We start from the raw sequence: 24,188 nt of genomic DNA, 5'->3' as shown, positions 1-24,188 counted from the left end.
CCACGCCCCTCTGAGAGTCATTTGGTTACAAAGAACTCAATGGTGCTCTAGGAGGAGATTCAGGTGATAAGGGGGGGGGGTTACCTTGGTTGCTGATTGGCTAATGGTTACACAAGACAAAACATTATGACATCATCAAGTGGCCAAAATCTGATCAGCTCATTTTCAGACAGGTTTTTATAGAAATGGATCAGGACAAAAAGAGAGTGGGTCTTTTAACACAGCGGGGACACATGTCGATTTTGCATAATAGGTGACCTTTAAAATGGTAACAAGTGTGATTGGGACGACTGTGACCCGGGTTTACCTTTGATGAGGTCACTGATCTGGGCCTGTACTGGTCCTTTCTCCAGGTTTTGGACCACCATGTTGGCAATTCTGGTCAGGTGACCCATGTTGCCTCTTCTTGTGCCGCCCTCACCCCTGAGATTTACAAATAGACACACTTACAATCACCTTTAACTTTACCGTAATCACAGACTCAATGTCAATAAAAACATGCACTTTCAACATTTACATGTCATCCATTAAATATATTAGGTAAGTATGTAAGCAAAGAGCTGCACTTTTCACCTTCCTTGTTAACCTATAAGAGTTAATAAAATACAAATCAACCCTTAAGATCTTGAAGGACCAGGAAACCCTTTGAGATGATGCAAAATAGGGATACTCCGATCGCCAATTTTGGGGCCGATCCGATCGAGTGGGCGGAGCCTATGGGGATCTTCCATTTAAAGTGATGTTTAAAACTCAGTTAATGGGGCTCATTCACTGGCGCTTCCACAAATATTTAGAACTAGTTTAGCTAGTTCCAGAGGTAGATAAAATAGCTAAGTGTGTTAGGTCTAACTCTTATGGCGCATTTCCACTACAGCGCAGTTTAAGCGTGCCCGGCCCGTTTTTGGTTGCGTTTCCACTAGGGGTAGTTCCAGTTAACGGGTACTTTTTCACAGTTTTCTGGCTCTCCAAAATCGAGGTTCTTTCCGGGCCAACAACCGGACTGAGTATGCTAAACTAGTGAGAGAATCGCTGGCAACTACAACAAAATGAACATATTTTACCGTGATTTAATTGTAATACACGTTTCAAAATGATGCCGAAGTAACAACATACTGATACCGGTTAGTAAAAACCATGAATTAATGCTTTGACAAGTCTGCAGACAGACGGCAGGGGAAACACCTTTTAAAATGCGTGTTTTCTGAATGGAGATTGGCTAAGCTAACGCAGAATATGCTCCGACCGTCCACGCTCACAACAACGGCCTACAGACATACAGTGGGGCAAAAAAGTACTTAAAAAGATGAGAGAGGCCTGTAATGTTCATCCTAGGTACACTTCAACTATGAGAGACAGAATGGGGTGAAAGAATCCAGGAAATCACATTGTAGGATTTTGAATGAATGAATTGGTAAATTCCTCGGTAAAATAAGTATTTGGTCACCTACAAACAAACAAGATGTCTGGCTCTCACAGACCTGTAACTTCTTCTTTAAGAGCCTCCTCTGTCCTCCACTCGTTAACTGTATTAATGGCACTTGTTTGAACTCGTTATCAGTATAAAAGACACCTGTCCACAACCTCAAACAGTCACACTCCACTATGGCCAAGACCAAAGAGCTGTCAAAGGACACCAGAAACAAAATTGTAGACCTGCACCAGGCTGGGAAGACTGAATCTGCAATAGGTAAGCAGCTTGGTGTGAAGAAATCAACTGTGGGAGCAATTATTAGAAAATGGAAGACATACAAGACCACTGATAATCCCCCTCTATCTGGGGCTCCACGCAAGATCTCACCCCGTGGGGTCAAAATGATCACAAGAACGGTGAGCAAAAATCCCAGAACCACACGGGGGGACCTAGTCAATGACCTGCAGAGAGCTGGGACCAAAGTAACAAAGGCTACCATCAGTAACACACTACGCCGCCAGTGACTCAAATCCTGCAGTGCCAGACGTGTCCCCCAGTTTAAGCCAGTACATGTCCAGGCCCGTCTGAAGTTTGCTAGAGAGCATTTAGATGATCCAGAAGAGGATTGGGAGAATGTCATATGGTCAGATGAAACCAAAATATAAATTTTTGGTAAAAACTCAACTAGACGTGTTTGGAGGAGAAAGAATGCTGAGTTGCATCCAAAGAACACCTACTGTGAAACATGGGGGTGGAAACATCATGCTTTGGGGCTGTTTTTCTGCAAAGGGACCAGGACGACTGATCCGTGTAAAGGAAAGAATGAATGGGGCCATGTATCGTGAGATTTTGAGTGACAACCTCCTTCCATCAGCAAGGGCATTGAAGATGAAACGTGGCTGGGTCTTTCAGCATGACAATGATCCCAAACACACCGCCCGGGCAACGAAGGAGTGGCTTCGTAAGAAGCATTTCAAGGTCCTGGAGTGGCCTAGCCAGTCTCCAGATCTCAACCCCATAGAAAATCTTTGGAGGGAGTTGAAAGTCCGTGTTGCCCAGCGACAGCCCCAAAACATCTGCTCTAGAGGAGATCTGCATGGAGGAATGGGCTAAAATACCAGCAACAGTGTGTGAAAACCTTGTGAAGACTTACAGAAAACGTTTGACCTCTGTCATTGCCAACAAAGGGTATATAACAAAGTATTGAGATGAACTTTTGTTATTGACCAAATACTTATTTTCCACCATAATTTGCAAATAAATTCTTTAAAACTCAGACAATGTGATTTTCTGGATTTATTTTTCTCATTCTGTCTCTCATAGTTGAGGTATACCTAGGATGGAAATTACAGGCCTCTCTCATCTTTTTAAGTGGGAGAACTTGCACAATTGGTGGCTGACTAAATACTTTTTTGCCCCACTGTAAATAAACCAGCGACTGTATTCGCCATGACACAGACAGTCTGTGGTTTGTACTTGTTTAACTTTTGTCTAGTTTCTGAACAGATATGAGGAGCTGTGAGCTCTGAGTGCTAACAGCTAATTTTGTGTTTCGCATTGAAGATGACGTCACGGCTCCGCCTACACTGCGTTACTATAGTTACTACCCCAGTTCCTAAACTGTAATGGAAACGCAGCATAAAGTGAGCCTGGCCTATCAAGGCCTAACTATACCGCACTAAGCCGTGCCAGGCCCTGCAGTGGAAATGCGCCATTAGTGTGTGTTGCTTCGCTCACCGGTCCGTCACAGCGGGTGGAGCTGCAGGATTTCTGCTTCACACACGTTGCATACCGCTATTTTATTGTCCTTTTCGGACACCTTAAAATACTGCCAGACCAGAGAAGCCATTTTGTCGAGCTTGTTTTGCCGCGCACAGAGAAAAGTGTCATGTATTTTACGTCATGCGATCGGCTTTCGCGATCGGCATTTTAACCTGTTAAACCCCGAGCCTGTTTTTCAGGTTTCAGGCTCGAAAATGACATTCCCAGAACAAATAACAAATAACAAATAACTTCACTTCACTTCTAAACGGTTTATATGAATAATTGTTGTTATCAAAAGCAAGGTTAAATCTGTGAGTTGGATGTAGAAGTGTCAGAATCAATATAGATTTTTCTGTGTCAGAGTAAATTCAGATGGAACATAGCAAAAAAATGTAAATTCCTGTCTCTGCCTAAAGAAAACCCATTACTTATAGTGAAGACCAACCTTGAATGATGGGTTAGTAGCCTAAAAGCTTTAGGAATCCAAAGTATAACATATAATAAGTACCCTGTATCAAGATTGAGGCAAAACAAGTGACATTTGACCTTTTTAGAGAGGTTTATGAAAATAAAGTCCAGGCGGAATAAGCTTTGGGCACATTTGGTTCCATCAGTGCCATTTGACCTTTTTCAGGTACCAGACTATAAAAATCATTGTATAACATTGAATCATCACTATAGGTATTCATTCCACCCAAAACAAAACAAAAATATTTAAAAAAAAATAATAATTATTATTATTTTTTTTTTGTGTGTGTTAGTGTGTGTAGGTGTGTGTGTGTGTGTGTGTGTATGTAACTGTACCAACGCGCTATACAATAAAACTACACTGTAGGTCATTGAGTGTAAGTGTACTTGCACAATAAAAAAAAACGGAAACATAGGTAACATTTTACTCCAACTGGGGCAGATTTATTTCAAACATTTTACCAACACACTATAGGCATGTAAAAACAAACATTTTACCAACGTACTATACAATAAAACCACACTGTAGGTTTGTAAAAACAACAAATATTTTACCAACACACTATACAATAAAATCACACTAGGTATATAAAAACAACAAGTATTTTTTTTTAAAAATAAACACTCGCAAAACGTTATACCTACCTGAATGTTCCAGTATTTAGGTCGTGCCACTCCCTGAAACAGTTCTTTTTGACAGTGAAGCAAAGAGGGACCTGGCACTTCCTGCAGTACACAGGTGTCTTCACCCTTTTGAGTCCAGCATCTAGGCACCTCCTTCAGTTCTTCCTGACCTTGGTGGCATCTTCCCCATAATACTCGGGCATGCATGTGAGTGGTGGAGGAGGGGGGGGGGGGGGTGTGTGGCTTTGTCCTGCTGGGGTCACTCCTCATCTAACAAATGTGGAAAAACAAAGAGATTAGATTAATTCACTGGCTTATACTTATAGGATAATATTATTACTATATATATATTATTACTATAAATGAATTGTATTACACCAAATAAATAAGTAAACACATGTATATTCATTCACTGGCCATTCATTTAGAAAATGTAACTCCAAAAAGACAAGTAACACTATTTAGCATTTTGGCTAATCATTCCTGTTGGCTAAGCTAACACTGTGATGCAGTTCCACCAAACACAAAAGTAATATAAAAAGGATAATATTGGACTATAAATGAATAATATTACACCAAATAAATAAGTAAACACATGTATATATTCATTCACTGGCCATTCATTTAGAAAATGTAACTCCAAAAAGACAAGTAACACTATTTAGCATTTTGCCTAATCATTCCTGTAGCTTCTTGGCTAAGCTAGCACTGTGACGCAGTTCCACCAAACACATAAGTAATATATAAAAACAGAGAGATTACATTCCTTTCCCGTGGTGGAAGTTCAACATCCGAGTCACTACTGTCCGGATCCAGGTCTGGCTGGAGGAGATCTTCATCATCCGACGAAGAGTCATCTGGTATGATCATAGCCCCGCTATCGTCAGCTAGCATCTCCAGCACCTGCTCGGTGGTGAAGCTCTCCCTTCTGGCTGCGTAATGCGTAATGGAGCCGGAGCAGGCGTAGTTTATACTACGCAGGATCATATCTTTGGAATCCATTGGTTGATTTGGGTGATTGACACATTTTCTGAACCGTTAGAGCCAATAGAATCGAGTGACAGTTAGTAAGTCCCGCTAAACACTTACACCAAATAGAGAGAGGTTTGCGTAAACAGCACGTGAGACAGCATTAGCTCGGGACTGCGAAACTTTATACCTACTCTGCTGCCATGAATGTAATGATAGATTATCAGGAACAATTCTAAAGTGACTAAGAGACATTGGATTAATTTTAAGCAGCGTTTTTATTCCCTTTAACAAGAGCTTTGATCACAAAACAGCAACGGTAAGACATAATTATTGTTATGGTTTTGAAAACTGTTGTTTTTTTTCTTCTCTGTTCTGGCTGCTAGCTCAGTGAGTTTGTGTCCTACAGTGATGATACTTATAAAAAAATAATCTGTGGAGTATCAGCTTTCAGATGATATGTAGTTTGTGCAGAAAATATTAAGTTTTAAAGATCGTTTTTGCTAGTTAGCACCGGAAGTAGCATCTGCCCGTTTTAGCTAAGGGCTAATGCTAACGCTTCATGTGAGACTTGTGTTTTGTTTCGGTAAAAATGGTTCGTATCGTCAGTTAGCTGAGATTCTTCTCGTTAATCTGATATAACACATTAATAGGTTTTTAAATATTAAGATGCCCTGAGAGACGGCTTAACAGGTTAAGAGAGCACAGATCGATCGATCGGCAGAGAGTGAGTATCGGCCGATATCGACCGGCGGCACATCGATCGGAGCATCCCTATTGCAAAATGTAAAATGCATCCCAAATGATGGAGAACAAGTATTTGTTTTGTGACTACACAGGCATTTATCGTTTAGTTACCTATCAGCAGGATATGCGTGAAAAATATGCAGCAAAAAAGGTCCTTACTGTATTTTGTCATTCTCTTCCCAGGCGTTAAGGATTCTCTGTACCAATTGACACTTTTGGAAGAGCTGAGGGGATGAAAAAAGACATATGGAGAGTGTGAGTGTGGAAATACTTCAGGAAGAGCACCAAATCCATGCAAACAAAACAGCAGAGATGTTGAGATAGTTCCCAAACTATGGACTCTCTCCCCCTTCACATGACAGTCTGACACAATCACCACATTCAAGTCCTTCCTCGAAACCCACGTGTTCAGTGTAGTGCTCCCTATCATCCGTTTCCCCTGAATAACCTGCTATCTCTATCATTTGTGTCCACTTTAAATTGTCTTCTCCATGATGGTATGTTTGTGTTTTTATCATGTTCTGTTGCTTTTACGTCTTAGAATATTCAACAAATGTTACGGTGTCCTTGGGTGTCATGAAAGGCGCCTTAAATAAAATGTATTAAATATTATTATGTGCAGTATGGCTCTTCTGCAGCTGCTTTAGCGACGTACATGTGCTACGAGGGCGTTGTGGAGGGAGGTCTGAGGGTCGATGGTCGTGCCCGTCTCCGAGGTCTCCTCCTGCCCCTCAGAGTTTGGTGCTTCGGGCTTCACGTCGTGGTTCTGGAGAGCCGGGCTGGGTCGCTCCTCTGAAGAAGAGGGATGGTTCAGGATGGCCGCCACACACAGCTCCACTTGGAAGTGCAAAAAGTTATTCCAGGAGTATTTGAAGAACAGATCCTGTTAAAGAAAGACGGGAGGCAAAGTCAGTGACATGCTGTGAAAATATCGCATGCAAGATAGAACTGTAGGCAGTGATTCATTAAGTCAAAGTCAACTTTATTGTCAATCTTTCAGTTTGTGTGATCGAAATACAAAGATATATAAAAATATGCATATCCTATATATACACAGACACATGTGCACGCACACATTAAGACATAAATAAAAGCACAACAATCAATATGTATCGCAATCACTTCAATAACTTGGGAAATGTAAAATGCATACAATATGTCATAATATCAGGTTAAAGTATTTTAGCCAAATTACTTTCCCAAAGCAGGGCGATACTGGAAGTCTGTGCAATTGATCAGAATCAGAACACCTTTATTCGTTCATTTACAGTGTTACAGCAAGTAAAGAGCCCAAAATATTAATTAATAAGCTTAAAATATTAAAGATAAAAATAGAAATTACAAATCCAGTTACAGTATTTATCGCTATCTATTTAGATAATCTTTTAATCTGTTAAGTAATCCACTGATTAAGCTTGGAGTTAAGTGTTTGAGTCGCCTGTCCACACACACACACACACACACACACACACACACACACACACACACACACACCTTATTGGTCATGTCTGAGCAGGCTGCACTTTGGTCAGGTGGTGCGATAAGGTAATCAGTGCTGCCTCATGACCAACCTAGTGCAAATCTGATTCTTCTTTATATATTCAAACGCTCAAAGGTTTTATTGTCCTATGCACATAGCTAGAGTGTAGAAATGGCAATGAAATTATTCTGACCTGAGCTCCTCCAACAATGCAACATATATAATAAAATACAAAAATACAAAATAGTCAGAGATGGCAAAAGTACACACTTAACTCAAGTAGAAGTACAGATACTCGTGTTTAAAAATACTAGAAGTACTGACTAAACTTCTTTACTCAACTAAAAGTAAAGAAGCTTTGAAATGTACTTCAGTAAAAAGTACCCATAACTAGCAGCTGTTTTAAAGAGTACCTGACCTCCCTTTATATTAATAGAACAATAATGTCATTGTTAGCTAATGAATGTTTCCATGCTGAACAACGGCAACATGACAACGTTTCCATTGGTCCCTCTTCTTTAGAGAAGACCAGGAAATGATGGATACACGGATCGTGTTCAAATCAATAGGCACGCAATGACTCTAAAGAATAATGATCACGCACCAAACACACATTCAGACTAAAGGAACCAGCTGTTTGGAAAATGAGAGAAGTAGAAAGTACAGGTATTTGGGTTCAACATGTAAGAAGTAGAAAGTACAGGTATTTGAGTTCAACATGTAAGAAGTAGAAAGTACAGGTATTTGAGTTCAACATGTATGAAGTAGAAAGTACAGGTATTTGTGTTCAACATGTAAGAAGTAGAAAGTACAGGTATTTGTGTTCAACATGTAAGAAGTAGAAAGTACAGGTATTTGAGTTCAACATGTAAGAAGTAGAAAGTACAGGTATTTGTGTTCAACATGTAAGAAGTAGAAAGTACAGGTATTTGTGTTCAACATGTAAGAAGTAGAAAGTCATCAGAAAAATAAGTAGTGGAGTAAAGTACTGATACCAGAAAAATGTACTTAAGTATAGTAAGAAAGTATTTGCACTCCCACCTCGGAAAATAGTGCAAGAAATATATAATATATAACACTTAAACAACTTTTTTTTAAAGAGGTACAGTATGAGGGCTCAAACAGCCAGGTTTTCCTACCAGTAGTAGGTCCATGGTGGTCAGGTTGCAGAGCTCCTGGCAGATGGTGAGGGCGCTGGTCTGCAGCAGCGCGGCCACCAGCCGGGCCACGTGGAGCCGGGCGTTCCCAAGAGGCTGCTCCAGAAGGCCCACCGTCGTCAATATTGCACTTTTCTGTAGAGGGAATGAGAAAGTGGATGTTTTATACCAACACTCAGTAACCCCGGGTGTATTTAATTTTGCTTTAATACTCTTTTTATTGTGATTTTTGTAAACATTCAGACATAACAGGAGGCTGTGGCTCAGTGGATAGTACGATGGACTTTGAATCAGGGGATAGCAAGTTCGAGTCCCACTGCAGTCAGGATGTCGTTGTGTCCCTGAGACACTTCACCCCAAATTGCTCCTGTGGGGATTGTCCACAGTATTGAGTATGTAAGTCGCTTTGGATCAAAGCGTCTAACAAGTGACATGTAATAACATACATACAACATACACCCGCGTACATACTCAAATGTGTGCAGAATAATTACATTACTTGTTAGACGCTTTTATCCAAAGCGACTTACATACTCCTTTAGGGCAATCCCCACAGGAGCAATTTGGGGTGAAGTGTCTTGCTCAGGGACACAACGACATGCTGACTGCAGTGGGGTTTGAACCTGTGACCCCCTGATCCCAACACCAACGCACTAGTCCACTGCGCCACACGCTTCCCGCACATATAACATACATCACTCCATGGGTGACAATAATCTCACTTTAATCATGGAGCAAGATATCTATGTATAACTCAGCTTACATACCAATTACTTAAAAGCACAGAGAGAAAATGTATAAGAATAATACATTATAGAGGGGGGGGTGCCATATACATTGCTGTTTTTTGCCTTCTATGAGTTTATTAGTTCTAATAACTGAACCACAGATGGGGAAACAAGACTGTATAAAAGTAATATGTACTGCCAATTCATTTATACATCAGCTACTTCAGTAGATATGAGGCTAACATGTGTCAGCTGCTTTTATCTCCTTAATGCTGTACCTTGGGGGGATCCAGAAGAAGCTGCTGGAAGTCCTTTAAATGGGGCTCAATGGCATTTAAAATACTGCTGTTGACAGTGTAAGACCTTTCATAACCCTGAGAATACAGATCCATCAGCCCTTCCAACCTGCGAGACAATAAACAATCAAACTTTATTTATATATATAGCATGTTTCATACGCAAAGATAACTCAAAGTGCTTCACGAACGAAACAGACAATTTAATAGAATAAAAAGAAATACTTTCTCCCCTTTCCCACATATATTTATGATTTAAATAATACTTAGGAATAGGAATAAAATAATAATAATTCAATAAATTAATTAAAAAAAGAAGAAAATACAATACAAGTTAAAGCCAACTAAAAAAAGTTGGGTCTTGAGTTTGCTCTTAAAAGTATGAACGCTCTCCACTAGAGACACTAGAGTTACATTATAAAAATCAGTCTGTTAACACTAGAAATGCCAACGGGTCAATTTTACCCGTAGCCGTTTTTTTGATTGTATGTATTATGTAATAAGTTTCATCCCTGTGCGATCAGATCTCACTGTTCTGTATGATAAATAAAAGAACATTGTACCTTGAAAATCAATAGCGGGTAAATTTGACCCGTTGGCGGTTTTAGGTATACAGCGACCTCTGGCGGTTCTAGTGTTAAACAAATATATATATAAGCAGATAGGAGCACTTTTTACTTTCTTTGTTAACTTATAACAGTCAATGAAAATGAACCCTTAAGATCCTGAAGGACCAGGAAGCAACGGGACCAGAATGAAGTAAGCAACGTTTATAATTGAAATGCTTGACAGGAAACCCTTTGACTCACCCAGACCTCCTGGTCTCCAGTAGGGTAAGTAGCACTTGAGTTCCGTTAACAAAGGAGGCCTCACTCCTCTCGCCCTCAAACATGTTCTTGAGGAGCCCGGCTACACTGTCCTGCCTGAAAGATAAGAATAAATAAACAAGCTGGTGATGACACGTAATAAGGTGTGGCAAAATCAGTGTATAGGTCAGATGCTGTACACAGATGAAGGGCACAAAATGAAACTTGTACAAAAACTGTTGTCAAACAGGTTCTGCCAGCAAATCCTTGCACACACAACGACCTCATAAAATAACTTTTCAAATCGAGTGAGGATAGAATAGTTGGCTTACAATCCCGGCTTGTGTGGACATGTAGGAGCAGACATTTTAAAAAGTCCTACCACCAAAAACTTTCCAAGAAGAAAACACATAAAAAAGGGCCTTTCAATTATGTGACGCCATTAATCGGCAGGAGACAGGAAATACATTTTCGTAGCTTAGTCATCAAACAAAGCCACGGTGTTGCAGAAGACTTATTGAACTTATAATGATGGGTCTCTGGGTTCGGTGTGGAAAATGGTCTCGAAAGCACCCTCCAATAGTTGTCAAAGTAAAAGCCTACACTTTTAGGAAGAAGGATTACCGTTTTGTAAGCACATGTATGTTGTAAAGAGAAATAAGCCTTTTCTCCTCCTAGAGATGTAACCTGATTGACCTCAAATGTGTTAGTCATAGTGCCTTTATAGTAATAAAAAAGCTTTATTTGTACAGCACTTTGTATACACTAGGTGCAGCTCAAAGTGCTTTCACAACATGGCACACATCACAAATTAAAACAGAGAACAAGAAATTCACTTCAGGTCAAAAGTTCAAAACCTTCTTGCACACGTGCAGCGTAGACCCCATTTACACGGGAGCGCAAACGGACCGAATTCGTTATCAAAAAAGTCCTCCGTTCACAGGCATTCGGCTCATTTAACGAGACCACTGGAGACGCTGTAGTACATATGCCGGGCCTGTAAGTGGCGCTGTACTTCTGCCACAAAATACACCAAAAGCAGCGAAGAAGACCCCCGAGCATGGTTGCCCTTCTGTTTATGCCCCGCGGTGGATTTAGCAAAATGTAGTAATTCCCCATGTCCACTTGTTGCTGATGGTTGTGGTAGAGGAGCTGTAGATTAATTTGCACTAACATCTGTAGCATGGTCAGTAGCAGTAGCACTAGCAGTAGCTACTGACCATGCTACAGCAGTGAGCAGCAGAGGCGGGGCTATGGCTTCATCGTTATCAGGAAATGATCGTATAGGGCGTACACACTGAGCCGTTTGACCCCCAGAGCATTCCGGTTGCAGATCTATCCACCTTGGGACCCGTTATCGTTTGCGAAAACCGTTTCCGCGGTTCCGTTACGGCCTCGTGTGAACGAACGGGCTACACGCGAGAGAAAAGTAGCGGATACAACCCGTTTCGTTCTCGTGTAAACACCGCCTTAAAGTCAACAAGGTATAACAATAAAAAAGTCAAATGAACAATGACCCAAAGGTTCACGGCAGAGGAACCTTTGCGTGCCTAACATCATCCCATTTACAGGACACCTACACAAATGACAAAATGTAACGAGAGCCAAAAGGCTTGGTAAACTTACGACTCTAGAACAGCCAATAGTGGGTCTGGCTCCATATTCTCCTGCATCTGATTGGCCTGGTCTCGACTAAGGCGGATGATGTCACAAAGCGTTTGGGATGCATTTGATTGTCTCTGAAACAGGAATCATTGAATTAGAGAAACATTATTAACTAGTTGGGTCTAGAACCTCAATTCCGTGACCATTCTTCTGCTAAGATGTTTTGACACTTGATTTGACATCATTGGACCTTTTATAAAAAATATAGACCCAAGGTCCCTCCCAAAAATCCCGGCAATTTTTGCTAGAGGGCCAAATCCAAGATGGCTGCTCGCGCCATCTTAAAAAATTAACTTTTGAACCAGAGCGCCTAGAGTCATGTGTAAATGCACTTTTTGGGGTAAGTCGACCACAAGGATTCCATTTCTGACATCAGTTTGGCGCTATGACATCGTTCGGACCCACAAATCCAAGATGGCCGCCACCCGGTCGAGAAATTACACACGTTTTGAGTACTGATCGACTTATAAGCAAATAATCTGCATATTAATATTTTACCATGAAATAAGAATGTATGACAAGATATACAACTACTTAACCTTCAAATAAAATACTTTTATTAGCTGTAACTTGACTAGTTAGCAAATGAGAACACTTCAAACAACATGTAATAACGCAAAAATGCTGCCTCGAGAAATGGCAAGTTTTGAACAATAACACAAATGAAACACAATTCTGCTTTTTTTTAAATTTATCAATATGACACTGAGAGTCCGTATCAGTCTGAATCAGAGCATCCTGCCTCGCTACATTCTGAATCCTCCGATTCCGATGAATCGCCTCTCTGGACAGCAGCAACTCGATTTTCGTCATCATCATCGCTCTCATCTTCCTCATCTTCCTGTCCCTCTTCAGTTGGCCTTGGTGCAGGTAGATGCATCGGGAGTGCGGGTCGCGTGTGACGTACAGGGCGACAGCAACCACCAACCAGCTCCCAACCATGTCCGATTGGTGAGGGATGGTGCTTTAGCGATGGATGGCGCACCAGATACGCCAGGTAGTTGGCACGGAGGCAATGTTGACGCAAGCTGTCGGCATCCGGAGGGAGACGGATGAAGGATTTCTTTTTGATGGTCCTCCATTTAGCAGCACGGGCCTCAGCCATGGTTTTGCTCTTGTTGTCACCGTAGATGATGCTACGTGTGAAGGCAAAGAGCTGCTCCAGCACCTCCTCTGTCAGGGCAAGGTTATCTCCACATCGCGAGAGCTGTTGTCGGGCAACAGGGCTCTTCGCCACCTGGTCATACACAGACTTCTTACCTTTGCCGTAAAAGCCTGAGTTTGCATCACAGCCTGTCATACAATGCAGCTGCACAATACAGTCGGCCATCATGTCAGTTGCCATGTCACAGCAGCGTACCGTTTCCTGCTTCCTCTTGATACAGAGCATACCTGGCAGCTGCTGTGAGATAAGTGCTGCCGCAACATATACATCAGTATCAGTGGCATCGATGACAACTGGACCACTGTAGCCTGACTCGCGCAAAACTACATAGGTGGAGAACAGGACAGTGTCAGCCTCAGACTGGTCAAAGCTGTAGTTCTGCATCGGTTGTTGGGTTGATAAGTTGGTACAGTGGGAGCCGACAGAGTAGACAATCTCCACATCAACACTCTGTGCAAGATCGGTCAGGTAGCTGCATATCATTTTCTGCAGCCGCCCCTTGTTGCTGGAGCTACACAGCAGCGTCTTGAACATTCTGGCAGTGGGGAATGTGTCACCCAATTTCATGTAGGTGTTGGGCACATGTGTGTTTCCCTGTACCCTCAGGTCTCGCTCGTCATCCTTCGTCGAGTATGCTGTGTCGTACGGGTCGTTCACACATATGATACGGTGAGCATTATGATGGCGTGCAAGGATAATAGATGATAGCTTGTGGACATAGTCCGACCACTTGTATGGGTTGCCATCTTGCGTCCGCCGATCCTCTGCTGATGGAGTTGCCATCCTCCAGATCATGCCCATGTCCACAAGAGCATAGCCTACCTTTCAACTTGGCACGTTTCTCTTCTTCTTCTTTTCTTCTGTTTTTATACTGCGCCCCGATGGCTTTTGCCTCTTCACAGTTCTCTAACGTTAGTCTTTCTTTCCTCAACGCTCAATTTTAAAAACACTTGACAGATACCCATCAATGCACAGCGCTCTAGCATGTTCTGACTGTGAACACTTAAAGCTGAGGCTCTTAGACCGACCGACCATTTTAGATTTTTGGCTCATTTTCCCTTATGTTAGATTATTTTTTTTTTTTTTTAAATAATGGTTGCAGATATAGAGCCAAAACTGCGCCAAGCAAACGTTTTTTTTTTATTTATTTTTTTTTATTTGTGGCGCCCCCCTCTGGGTGGCGCTCTAGGCAAACGCCTATATCGCCTGTAGGAAGCTCCGCCCCCATATATAGTACATATATATACTTCAGTTTATAACAGTGAGTGCTTGTTCTACTGCCGTGACCGGTACCTCGTGATCCTGCATGTTCCCGTTCAAAACGTGTATATTTTCTCGACCGGATGGTGGCCATCTTGGATTTGTGGGTCCGAACGATGTCATCGCACCAAACTGATGTCAGAAATTGAATCCTTGTGGCCGATTTACCTCAAAAAGTGCATTTACACATGACTCTAGGCGCTCTGGTTCAAAAGTTAATTTTTTAAGATGGCGCGAGCAGCCATCTTGGATTTGGCCCTCTAGCAAAAATTGCCGGGATTTTTGGGAGGGACCTTGGGTCTATATTTTTTATAAAAGGTCCAATGATGTCAAATCAAGTGTCAAAACATCTTAGCAGAAGAATGGTCACGGAATTGAGGTTCTAGACCCAACTATAACGGATCACTACTTTAAATGTGTGGCAATTCATGCTTCTTCATAATGACAACTCACTTCCTCATCGTTGCCAGTGTGGATGAGCTCGGTGAGTCTTTGTACCAACTTCTCCTCATTCAGCCACTTGGGGGGGGGGGGGGGGGGGGGGGAAGCATAAATGGCGTTAGACACTTTAAAAGAAGGTGTTTACTTATGGGTATTATATGAAGACATAGTTAGAGGGCATACATGGAGGACTTCCTGTCTCAAGGGGGCGGGCTCCACACAGCTGATGAGGCGAAGCAGCAGGTCCATCATGGCAGAGGCGTCAATGTGTTTCAGCACCAGACCTATGAAGCCTTCCTTTTTCTTTAGAAAGGTAATCACCTGCAACATAGAGTTAAAAGTACAGTTCTTACTCTTTGTTTACCAAAACACATCACTTGTTGTACTGTTTGTCAGTGTTTTGCTGTCCAGTTCAATACCAGTGAATGCTTATTTACATGCTTAACCCTTAGATGCATAAGTGGGTCTTTCTTGACCCGGTGAGGTGGTTTTTCTTGAAGTATCTTTGTAATTACATTTTTTTATCATTTCATATTCCAGCTATTCCTCAAAAAACATGTTTTGGATATCATGCCGTTCAAATTTTAAATTTAAATGTTATACATTTTAAGAAATTGTAGTTTTTGTATTTCTACCCCAAGCTTCCATAAGTGGGTCAAAAATGACCCGCATGCATTTCCTATGGGATCCTCTGGGAACCTTTGATTCGTATCACCTGTGGCTGTCAGGAATACATTCACTGTAGGACACAGACGACATCACAAGTGACACCTCTCGGGAAGATTATTTTACACAGCAAGATCTGATACCTGTCAGTATAATAATAATACATCATATTTTTATAGGGCTTTTCAAGGACTCAAAATCGCTTTACAATATAAGGGAAGGTTAGGGGGGGGGGGGGGGGCTGTAGGACTATCAAACTTGATCAACAGGCATATATTGATGGGGGGTGGGCTATGAGTAGACAGAGGAGATGAGATGAGTTTTGAAAAGGGACAGAAATACTGTGAGGGTCTCAGAATAGCGGAGATCTTTGCATCGATATGTTCAAAATGTTTTTTTCCAAATGTAAAAAAAAATTATAAATAACAAAAGATTCAATATAAAATATTTCTAGTGTGAACCAAAATATAATACTAAATATTATACAAGTGATTTTTGGTAAAAATTGCATAAAAACACACACATTATTCTAATATGGGTCCTTTTTGACCCACTTATGGAAGAGTGTAGGGCATCTAAGGGTTCATTAAGCCATGATCACTTTCAGCGTACCTGTTCGGTTTTCCTAGCGATGAGATTGCCGATGGTTTTGCTGAAGAAGCTAGCCAGGAGAGGGTTGAGGGGCGGGTCCTGCTCCAGGAAGTGATAAAGCACCTCGAGGAGAGACTCGTCTGCGCCTAATTTGTCGTTTATAAGCGACACATCTGACGTCAGGAGCTCACAAGCGATGTTTGGAAACCTTTAAAAAAACAAACAGAGAATTAATGAGATGGAAGTTACACACATACAATACTTACAAACCTGTACATTCATATACACATGTATGTACTTAGATACTCCTATGTGTATACGTGTACACATATTTAGACACATAAGGCCAAGGAAGGCAGGGTTACATCACACTATCAGAGTTTTTGTGTCCTCTCTGTCCATGATTGACCCTTTAAATGATCTGTCCTGGGTCTGAAATTGTACCTTTCTATCCAGTGTTTCCGCCAGATCAGGGCTGAGAGGGCGACCAACCCGAGAGCCGGGGGGGGTGCTTCAATTTTGACACTTGAGCCCTCCCTTATAGATACTGTCTTGTTACGTTAGTGAGCCGGATCATTTGGCTCGGCTCTCTTAAAGCGCCGGCTGTTTCGGCTCTTCATGTTACCACAGTTTATCACGGAGCCTCAGTTTCGCCGCTGCGAGGCTCTGTCGCTCGCAGCTCACGCGCGTGCTCCGTCGCTCGCAGCTCACGCGCGTGCTCCACTAGCACCGCTCATCGCATCGCATCCAAATCGCGCACGTTCCGTGTTACCCTGTAGCAGGCACCGCCGATGTCGGGGAAACGATCTTCAATACTCTGAAAATAATCCCACCAGACTCCTTTGCCCCTCCAACAGAGGGATGTCCTTTTTCCCTTTCGTCATTTCAAGCGATAAAAACTCTCGATCTTCTCTCGAATTATTAATATTTTTGGACGCCCTCGGCTCGCGTTCAGGGCGTCCCGAGCCGAATAAGGGCGTCAAATGACGGCAAGACGCCCCCCCCTGGCGGAAAGGCTGTTTCTAACCATGTTATATTCTGCATTCTCCCATGTTTACATCCTGAATAAGATAAGACTTTATTTATCCCAAAGGAAATTGCTGTGCCAGAGTTTAGGGCTGAACAATTAATCGATTTTAAATCGAAATCGCGATTTTAAATGATGCAATTATCAAATCGCAAAGCCTGCGATTTATTTTATTTTTATGTTTCTTTTTTTGTTCTTCTTGTGTGTCAGTCATCCACACCAATCAGAAGTGCTGTGCTCCACATGTACCAGTCATTGTTAACCAATCAGAAGTGGCCGATGATAGAAGGTGATAGACAGATTGATCAGATCACCTGCCAAGTATTTTTGAAATACTTTTCCAAATGGAGCTTTCCTAGATGCTTTGGTGAAACAAACCATCCATCCCTCTTCTCCCGCTTATCCGTGGTCGGGTCGCGGGGGTAGCAGTTCCAGCAGAGAGCCCCAAACGTTCCTTTCCCTGGCGACATCAACCAGCTCTGACTGGGGGGTCCCAAGGCGCTCCCAGGCCAGCGAAGAGATATAATCCCTCCACCTGGTCCTAGGTCTACCCCTTGGTCTCTTCCCAGCTGGACGTGCCTGGAACAGCTCCCTAGGGAGGCGCCCAGGTGGCATCCTAACTAGATGCCCGAACCACCTCAACTGGCTCCTTTCGACGCGAAGGAGGAGCGGTTCAACTCCGAGTCCCTCCCTGATGACCGAACTTCTCACCTTATCCCTAAGGGAGATGCCAGCCACCCTGCGGAGAAAACCCATCTCGGCCGCTTGTATCCGCGTGAAACAAACCATCGCTTAAAAACAAATATCGCAAATCGAATCGCAATATCTGTCAGAAAAATCGCAATTAGATTATTTCCCCAAATCGTGCAGCGCAACCAGAGTTACAAAAATACAATAAACACAGCAGCATAATAGTAAAACTGTGCAGTAAAAAGAGCAATTAAATATCTACAGGAAACACAGACGGTCACATAATTAATGTAAATATTAACAGTATTGAGTCGTGCAACAAAACGTAGTGGCAGGCAATTGCACATGTTATATAGCAGCGAGTGTTTTGTAAAGATGGTAATGATATTTAGATTGCAGTGTTGGTGTGGAAGTTCTCAGTTCCCTTTATCCCTGAGCACATCTTTTTGAATGCTCACTTAAAGCGGCTCCTCTCCTCCAGGTCGACGGGGGGCTCTGTGGTGATGAGGCTGACCAGCTCCTGCATGCAGTGATCCTGGGAGAGGAAGAGGAGCAGCCGGCGGTTCTGGGCTTTGCACTCCTGCAGGACGTCATCCTCCTCCATCAGCTCTCTCAGCGACACGTCCTCCCTGTCCAGCAGCTGGTCGATGTGGGAGGTGGTGTGCAGGTCGAACTTCCAAAACATGGTGGCCGCTGGGACGGGGGACACAGCCCTGGGAAAGAAAGTGAGGAGGGGAGGGAAGGTCAAGGACGTAAAAACACATAGGTAGAGGAGAAGGAGGAGGGAAATGCAGAGAGGCCCAGCAGTAGCCACAATAAGAAAATAAAAAGGGTAACAAAGGAAAGGGAAGAGTGGACGCGGAGAAGGGGAAGGAAGCAGAGAAATGCATGTAAGTATAGATGTGAGGGAGAGGATTAAACCAAAAATAGCAAGAACAACATCACTTGTTGTAAGTCCTTTTATATCACAGACTTTCCTTTAAGGGACTTCAACCTAGTAATCGACTTGTAAACCTTATTTTCAAATCATATTTACTATGATCAAACTATAATGATTAATGTAAAGGCTTGAAGACTTGATGGAGATTTTCATCGGGTTTTTTCATTTAGGAACAACTGTTTGAACAAAACAGCCAATATTTGTTATAGTTTGAGGAGCTTTAGGTTAAATGATGAAGTGTTGCTGTTACGTTATATGGATGAGGTGACATCTTTAAATCTGGTTCAGAAATGAATGAGGTATTTTGGCAAAAGTACTACCTTACATCCAATAAAGTAAACAAGGTTATAGGTTAAGGCAGGGGTTTTCAAAGTGTGGGAAGGTGAGCCTCCCCTCAGAGAACATAAGAACAGCCGCGCCCCACCCTCCCAAGTATTATTGTTGTTGTTGCTATAAGGGGTCCAGTAAGAGAAAATGTCATTAAATTGAGTACGCCATTTGAAATGACTCCGACTGTTTCTCTCTTCTTGTCTCGTCCCTGTGTTTGACTCTATCGTGCCGACTCACCGACTGCACCGATTTGCTTGGCTGAGTAGCGTCACCTCCTTAAAACATTAAACAACAACTTTTTTTTTATCTTTATGTTTTAAACATGTTTTTTACATTTTCAACATCGTGGATAAATCCTTATATGATCCCGGCAACACACTGAACGTCAACTTTGCCTCCTTCTTACACTCACCCCTACTTTAGTGGGAACAATGTAATGCCTTTTTGGCGAGGTGGGGGAACTCGGTCTCCACAGCCAAAAGTGACACACGTTTTCCGCCAGACGCTGTCTCCTCTCTCACTTTAGGTAACTTCACAAAAACACGATCCATGTTGCCGCTCGCATAAAGTTAGCTGAAGTAAAGGTAGGCTAGGTAAGAATGGAGAAACCAGCTCGAGTGCGCTAGAATTTGAAAGTATGCAGCCGAAAAAAATCTGCCCCTTCCTTCAGACTTCCTCGCAGAGCCCCGCCTCCAACACACACGAACGCGCACATGACCAATGAGAGATCAGTTTGTGCCCAGGTGGAAGGCTGACAGGCAGGTAGGCCATCCAGTTATCTGACCCGGGTCGTGCTTTTTACAGCGCTACGGCTTCAACAGATGAAATTAAAGTATTTGTTGTCAAAGCATTTAATGCATTGCTATCGGGATGTTAAGAGCATTCCATGGAATATAACAAAAAGTGTTTCTGAAGGGAATTACCTATCCCACCTTTAACTAGTGTAGAGCCGATGAATGGGAGTCGGAGGCGGCGTGGTTAGTATGGAACTCCACACTTTAGTTTCCATTAGGTTTACAGAGGAAATAATAACTTGCTACTGTCAAGCTAGAATGACAACAACAAGGTACCTCTCCAACAGGCCCGTGGTGCAACACACACTATATACCACGGTGAATTATGTCCCATAATGTCCCACCACATAAGCTACATTTCACTGTTTCTCGTTCTTTTTTTCACACGCTGCGCCTCCCCTGAAGCTCTCTGGCGCCCCCCGGGGAGGCGCGCCTCACACTTTGAAAACCGCTGGGTTAAGGTGTTCCAGGTAATTGTAGGCATAGACTATCATATCAGAAGAAAAAACGAGTAAAAGGCTCACACGTACCAGTGGATGAAATATGGATATCTTTAATCAGACCTCCCCCACGGGCAGGCAGGCATTTGTGTTTGTGCAGACGACAGAGAGTGTGGCGAGGCCTGGCATTTATCAGCATGGGTCTCCTCTTAAAACGCAGGCCTCTTTAGGAGATGAGACTCTGAGAGGCTCACCATAACCTGCACAACACAGAAAACAGCAGACGACATTATTATTCAACTGTGCAAAAAGATATCAGAAAGGACAACGTGTTGACATACCCTTCAGATCTGCACAAACACGGCGTGTGAGAGTATATCGAACACGTTTGTATGTATTTTTGAACTGCTCAGTATCAACATATTTGATATAACTTAAATAATTATTGTGTTTAACCTCACAACAGCTTATGGGTCCATCATTATAAAGCTATGTAAAAAGTATCTCAAATGATGGAGAACGAGCATGTTGACTTTGTTTGTCTCGTTTGGTTACCTTGGCGACTAATCTAGATTCGAGACGAACACCGGTAAGAGACATCTAGTTTATCAGCTGGCTTTATCAAAGCTAACATGTCTCTCATAGCAGCATGCTAACAACTGTTGATCGTGGAAGTAAAACACAAGAGGGAAATTGAAGTGCTTCCTCTTTTTCTATTTTCCTGAGGAGGACCCTTCCCTCCGCATGCAGCAGCAGCAGCGTCCATCTGGCATACATTTACAGAGCACACAAGTGCAATAATAACCTGCTGAACGCTCCCTGTGGACGCTGAGCAGGAAAGCAAATGCTTGGCTTTACATCTAAAATAGAACACTCCAGAGGCTACCTCAACAAAAACAGTCTACTGGCATATTTGCAGGCGATGAAAAGAGGAACAACAGCACACATGTGAAGGACACGTGTGTTGTGGAATAACAACAACTATTTCCAAAACCGTGAAATACAAGCAAAAGGGAATTCCACAGAGACACCTAGAGACACACAATCTACACTTCTGAGGAGCAACAACAGCTTCAGTTTTCTGTGCTGCTTACTTGCACTGAAGTTGTAAATGTATGTGAACTTACACCAATGGCTTTGCTTGTGCGTTTTAATATGTTATCTTCTTCCATGAACGTCATGTATTATCTTTAAGTTTGATAGCTGTCAGTAAGTAAACAGTCACTTTAGACTTTTGTAACTTGGGCCCTTTTTTTAAACCTGTGATAGCTAATAACGATCATTTTGACTAACTGTAACAAATGTGGAAATACCTGTGTGTAATATATACTTAAATGTGTACTAAGCTTACCTGGCTGCAGTCCCACTACTTTAGACATGCAACAGTTATTTAAAGAAACAAATAAGACTGTTGTGTTTTTTTTATATACATTAATTAATATATAGCTATTTCTGGCTCTTTACTTTTGCTGTAACAATGTTCCCCTCTATGGGACTAATAAAGGTATTATGATTCTGGTATATTCAACGATACATATCCACTAACAGGTAACAGAAAATGCTGTACCTGTATATCTCCTTTATTATATGTTGTTACAAAGGAGTTATACAGCATTGTTGTAACGTTGTTTGTAATCTCCAACAGTAAGAAATACAGCAGTTTTGCTAATGTAATGTTAACTGAGCGGCCATTCTCTTGGCATGAGGTGAACATCAACTGACTCTCAGTAGGAGCTCAGATTTCTGTTTACTTCAACTCCTGTGGAGGCACCAATACAAGATAAAGCCAGTTTACTTTACACTAATTGAAAAGTTGTCTTGGCTAATTAACATTTGTCACAGTTGTTTAAATGAGAGCTCCATTTGTTCTTTTTTAAATGAGCTGTGTGTAACTAGATTTGAGAAACTCAGCAAAGCTTTGTATGGCTGCACTTAACAACACAACTTAACTGACCTCAAGCTTGTTAGTGAGTTAGTTAACTTTGCTAGACAATAAGGAATGTGTTGTGCTGCATTATAAGAAGCATTCATCTGTTTGTATTTCACACATTTATAAAAACCTACCTCTTAAAAAGCTGCACAGCACTCCACTTTAAAATATAACATACTAGTCTACAGGCGGCATTTATGAATTGAACAAAAGTTATTTTGTATATTAACATTTGCTGTAAATACTTGTTAACATTATTTGTTCATGTTTTTATATATATTTTAATGTTATAATCGTTCTATTTTCGACCTTTTCTGACAACTTATGTTGACTTGTGTTGTGTTGTGCACTTGTGTTGTGTTTGCACCACAATACACTAATTCATTGTATGTTTTAAAGTTACTGCCAATACACTTGATTGTGAAAAGAACACAGTACATGTCAACCAACTGTAGCTGTTCATAAATAAACTATTATAAGTTAAGTAATAACTAATATCTTAATGGATTCCTTGGTAAAACTTAGCAAACAAATTAGCTAACGTTTTTTTTGGGTTATTTTTTGAATATTTATATTTGCTGTAAATTCTTGTTTTTATTATTTTTTAATATTTAATAGTTTTTTTAATATTTTCTTTTTATAATCGTTCTATTTTTGACCTTCTTTTACAACTTATTTCCTTATGTTTGCACCATCACACACCAAAGTAAATTCCTTAGATAATAATAAACTAGTTCTGATTCTGAAAATTAAACAGCCAACTGTAGCTGTTAATTAATAAACTATTTTAAGTTAAGTTATCTAACATCTTAATGGATCCCTTTGTTAAACTCAACCGGTTACTTTCACAATCAACGTCTAACCTTTGCATTTAAAACACTTAGCTAACAAATTATCAGCCGTTGACTTTAGTTCCTCCTTTCCTCTGATTAGCACCTAAGCTAATTAGCCACTAATAGTTAACGTGTAGCTGAACTTAAATATCTCCCAAACTTAAGTCCAACTTTACCCGATACAGAAGCAGAGTTACCGATAAATAGGGACACAAACTCATGACCAACTTACCTTTGATTGAAAGTCCTCTGCTATTCCTACCGTCTGTTTCAGACTGTGAGCGAAATGTGATTTGTTATGAAAAAAGGCGACAGCTACAGTTAGCTTAGCTCAACTTAGCTACCGTTAGTCAGTTAGTGTCTTTGAAGTCTGTCAAATAAACACTTCCCCGACCTTAACGCGTCCTTGACATTAATAACTATACCTCAGTCGGATAAAGAGTGTACAATTCGTCCAAAGTAATTTAAACGCGGTGCTAAGTTTAGCATGCAAAGCAGGAAAAACTCAGTCATATTTTTCGAATCAAAATGGCGACATGGTTACGGGAGCGCGCAGGAGACCCACACCGGGGACGCGCACTGACTTCAGACAGTGGAGCTTCTACTGAAGGAATGATGCGACACTATTTTGTTATAAAGTCAATTAAATTAAAAGTAAAATATTTCTATAATAAAGTCTTACAATGCCTATCAACGTGCCACAGTAAAAAAAAAACTGAAGTTAATTCTTTATGGTATTTAAATCAAACAACACTAACAGATTTGCTTTAATATCCTGGATTTTACTAAAAGATGTGCAGAGGTGGGAACAAGTACTCAGATGATTTACTTAAGTAAAGGTAGAAATATTACAAACTCAATTACAAGTGAAAGTCCTACATTCTAAATTGCAGTACAAAAGTTTTAGCATTAAAAAAATACTTCAAATACCAAATAATGGCCATTTTAAGCACCAGCCATGTATAG

At 41.4% G+C, this 24,188-nt stretch overlaps 1 protein-coding gene across 3 annotated transcripts in view; it reads right to left on the bottom strand.

The window, feature by feature from the left end:
- The window catches only part of ppp6r2a (protein phosphatase 6, regulatory subunit 2a), a 35,987-nt gene extending 12,198 nt beyond the window's left edge, over nt 1-23,789 (bottom strand). For 2 of the 3 annotated variants that reach the window (XM_034226953.1, XM_034226955.1), the window contains exons 1-13: nt 23,455-23,787; nt 20,550-20,719; nt 18,414-18,668; nt 16,260-16,446; nt 15,165-15,302; nt 14,994-15,059; nt 12,077-12,189; nt 10,454-10,567; nt 9,627-9,753; nt 8,603-8,755; nt 6,639-6,866; nt 6,143-6,207; nt 308-423 (exon numbers count right to left, since the gene is read on the bottom strand). In XM_034226953.1, the coding sequence (XP_034082844.1) occupies nt 308-423; nt 6,143-6,207; nt 6,639-6,866; nt 8,603-8,755; nt 9,627-9,753; nt 10,454-10,567; nt 12,077-12,189; nt 14,994-15,059; nt 15,165-15,302; nt 16,260-16,446; nt 18,414-18,640 (1,534 nt within the window). In that variant the 5' untranslated portion in view covers nt 18,641-18,668; nt 20,550-20,719; nt 23,455-23,787. Of the gene's footprint in view, nt 1-307; nt 424-6,142; nt 6,208-6,638; nt 6,867-8,602; nt 8,756-9,626; nt 9,754-10,453; nt 10,568-12,076; nt 12,190-14,993; nt 15,060-15,164; nt 15,303-16,259; nt 16,447-18,413; nt 18,669-20,549; nt 20,720-23,454 lie in introns of all 3 variants that reach the window. The other variant, XM_034226954.1, reaches the window with a different exon arrangement.
- Nucleotides 23,790-24,188: the final 399 nt, after the last annotated feature.

This window comes from Gymnodraco acuticeps, unplaced genomic scaffold, assembly GCF_902827175.1.
Source record: "Gymnodraco acuticeps unplaced genomic scaffold, fGymAcu1.1, whole genome shotgun sequence".
NCBI lineage: Eukaryota > Metazoa > Chordata > Actinopteri > Perciformes > Bathydraconidae > Gymnodraco > Gymnodraco acuticeps.
Note: the sequence above shows the minus strand (reverse complement) of the source record. Positions and strands in the feature narration are given on the sequence as shown.